At 59.9% G+C, this 3412-nt stretch overlaps 1 protein-coding gene across 1 annotated transcript in view; it reads left to right on the top strand.

Moving 5' to 3' along the window:
* Positions 1-208: 208 nt before the first annotated feature.
* FGFR1 (fibroblast growth factor receptor 1) overlaps positions 209-3412 on the top strand; it is a 20493-nt gene continuing 17289 nt past the window's right edge. The window contains exon 1 of the mRNA XM_009993224.1: positions 209-320. Coding sequence (XP_009991526.1) covers positions 230-320 — 91 coding nt within the window. The 5' untranslated portion in view covers positions 209-229. The remainder of the gene's footprint in view (positions 321-3412) is intronic.

Raw genomic sequence — 3412 nt, 5'->3', positions numbered from 1 at the left:
GGTGGCGCTGTGGAAAAAAGCAGGTCTGGTGCTGTGCACGGGGGCTGGAGTGAGTGTTGGGATGTGAGGGTCCATCTCGCCCTGCCCTGACTCTTCTTTCCTCTTTGGCAGCTCAGAGGGGCCGACAGCCCAGCGGAGACCCCCCCCGTGCCCGCCCAGGGCCAGCCCGGGGTCCCCATGGAGTGGGAGTTGCAGAGGGCAGTCGCCGAGCAGTAGCTGCAGCAGTGGGATGTTTACCTGGCGGTGCCTCATCCTTTGGGCTGTGCTGGTCGCAGCCGCGCTCTCCGCTGCCCGGCCGGCCCCGACCCTGCCCGACCAAGGTAAGAGCAGCAAAGTGCCCGGTCCCTCTTCCTTCGTGTTTCCTGGTGATAGGATAAACCACCCTCCTCTGCAAGAGAGGCCGAGGCTGGTGTGAGGTCCAGCACAGGCACATCCACCTGCAGCTGCTGCTGGGGACGTGGTGTTTCTGCTCTGGTTTGTGCAGGTGTGGGCTCTGCATCCCCCCTGGGTGTCCTAAACCTGGAGGGGAATGGTGGCAAAACTCCAGGGTGTTGGTTTGGAGAAGGATACGGAGCCCCAGGGGCTGCGTCCCCAGCGGGGGGTCACTGTGTGTTGTGGCACTTGCTTCCCTGTTTCAACCTGCACCCCAAGACCTCTGTGAAGCTTTGATCAAGCCCTGTGGCCGCTGGTGCTGGGTCATCCTGGGCTCAGTGGGTGGGGGTGAGGATTTGGGGGCAGGGCACCAGCACTGGCTCTGCCAGCACATGGGATGAGCTCACCTCGTAGAGACCCTCAGGATGCTCTGGCGTTGCCCTCAGCTGGGGAATGCCCATGGGGGTGGCTTTGTTGTCTTGCATGGGGGGATCCCTGCTTGTTGTAGCCCCACACACCGACTGCCTTCCACCCAGGGCTGGCTCTGTTGGTTCCTGCAGCCCTGGTCTCTGCAGCTCTGTGAGGCATCATTAGGGCTGGACAGCACAGCCCAGGCAATCCTGCTCACTTTGCATCCCTGCTGTCCTCTAAAAGCCTTGCAAGGGCTCATGACCTGCAATGAGGAGGCTGGGGATTTGGTCCTGTCCCAGCACAACAAAGCTCTGGAGCCCAGTGGCAGCCTGGGATGCAGTGGGTGGGTGGGTGACCTGGCCCCTGAGACAGCAGGCTCAGAAAGCACTGCTCTGGCATTTCAAAGCCTTGGCCTTCCCCTCGGTGAGGCAGAGAATAACCAGACCAGGAACCGCTGCGCAGGACTCCTGCCTTTTGGTTTTAATTACCCAAGAATGTCTGGGCTGTGGGGTACAGCTTTTCTTTTCAAGGCTGGCCCCCTTCCCTCTTCCTCCCACCCAGACCCGGGTGCAGGTGTGGGCACAGTGCTGCACGGTGCCCTGGGTGAGCAGCAGAGCTCCCTGTGGCCCCATGACAGCTCAGGGATTGGGAAGGGGCAGGAGCTGGCACCGGTGAGCAAACCCACTGTGGTGGGGTTTGGCTGGAAGACCCAGGCTGGGAGCTGGAAGCATGCTGGGATGCAGGCAGGGGGCCAGGGCTGGTGCGTCCAGTGTAAGCAGCAGGTTCCCTGGTTGTGGACAGATCCCGTGGGATGGCTGGAGCTGTGAGTGGTCCCCAGGGAGCTGCAGGCTCCAGAGAGGAGCCTGGGCAGAGCGTTGCTCGCAGGCACCATCTCAGATTTTTCCATTGGTGTGCTCAGCCCCTGTTTTTGTAAATAAAGTGGTTGGCAGCAGTAAACATGTTTTTCTCAGGAGATTGCTCTTCCTGGAAGAGCTTTCCTGGTGGCGTTTCAGTTAAGGATGGCTCTTGTGCTGCCAGGAGATGCCCCAGCCCTGGCTGTGACACTTAGAAGACTGTCTGGGTGTTCAGACCTGGTGCTGACTTGAGCAGTGGTGGATTTTGGGGTGCTTAGGGAGCCCTGCAGCCTCCAGGGGGTTTGGGAAGCAGCGTCAGACAGTGGAGAGGTTGGAGAGGAGGGAGCTGGTTCCTCGCCAGCCTCATGCCAGGGCTAACAATAACCACTGGAAATGTTTCCCGACACGGTTCTCACCAGGGCGGCCCAATTAGTGCCACAGCAGGAGCCTGGCTGGGGCAGAGTCCATCCCTTGGCTCCAGGGCCAGCTGGTGGGAACAAAATGTTCCCAGCAGGACATGCGGGATGGGAAGAGCTGGCCCTGGGCCAGGACACTCGGTGGGGCTGTGTCACCAGCACCTTGCGGGTCACCTGCCGGGGTGAGCTCCAGCCCCTGGGGAGTTTAGGGTCCCACAGGGTGTAGATGGGGGTCACTCCTGTGCTGCGGGGCATCGTGTCCCCAGGGCTGGGCTCCCTCTCCTTCCTCCCACATCCCCACCAGTTCACAGCCCTGTCTGGGGGCAGCGGTGGCCGCGCTCAGGTCCCCTCCATGACGGAGGCAGCAGCTTTCCTGGACTTTGTTCGGGATGTTTATGGGGTTTCAGTTTACTCGGGCTCTGAGGCAGCTCAACTCCCTTCTCAGGGAGCGAATAATCCCCCGCGCCCGGCCAGCAGCCCCTGCCTGCCTGCCAGGAGGGTTTCCAGCCTCTCCTCGTGGCGTGGGGAGAGGGTCTGGGAGCTCGGCCTTTGTCAGGGGCTCGCTCCTGTTGCTCAGAAATCTGCAGCAAATAAAATATTAATGGGCACTTACTGCATTTTATAGTTACCTAAATTTGGAGGTGGTAAAAAAAGCCCTAGTTAAGGGGAAAAGCCAAGAAATTTCCATGAGCAACCTCCATCCCTTCCCTCACAAAGCCTCTCTTTGTCTTCAGGTTAAATAGAAACCTGCAGAAAATTGCCGAGGGGATTTTTTTTTTTTTCCCCCTCTCTCCTTGTCTGCTATTGTCCTCCCTGCTGTTCAGGCATTTCCAGCACTCAGGGTCTACCTCATCCCTGCCCGGGGGCTGCTGGGGGTGCAAAGTGGCCGAGCAGGTTTTTGTGGGGAGGGAGGGGGGGTCCTTGAGCAGCTAGTTTTGGGGTATGAGCCTCGATGGACACCCCTGTGCAGGGGATGCTTTCTCCATCTGCCCTGTGGAGCAGGAGGGATTGGTAGCAGAGCCCAGGGTGCAGCCCCCCGACCCTTGGGGTTGGGAGCAGGGGGCTTCCCTATTTCTTGAGGCCACTAGCTGCTGTCTTCTCCTCCTCTCCCCAAAATCCACTCAGTAGTGGCAGGAGAATGGCACTAGAACCTGGGGGCTTCAGTCTGCCACCCCCCCACACACACACGCAGCAGCAAAGATGTTTGGGGGTGTTGTAGCCTGGAAAATGCTGTCACCAGCCACAGCATCCCCAGAGGTGGCACAGGAAGGGTCCTTGGCTTGTCCCTCTTGCTCCCGAGGTGGACTGTTGGCTCTTGGCTTTGTCCCCTGCTCCCCACTTTCCTGCTGCCCCCCCACC

The sequence above is a fragment of the Chaetura pelagica genome, unplaced genomic scaffold (assembly GCF_000747805.2).
Source record: "Chaetura pelagica isolate M959 unplaced genomic scaffold, ChaPel_1.0 scaffold302, whole genome shotgun sequence".
In the NCBI taxonomy this organism is placed as follows: domain Eukaryota; kingdom Metazoa; phylum Chordata; class Aves; order Apodiformes; family Apodidae; genus Chaetura; species Chaetura pelagica.
The sequence above is the reverse complement of the archived record's forward strand: the minus strand, read 5'-3'. Positions and strand labels throughout refer to the sequence as shown.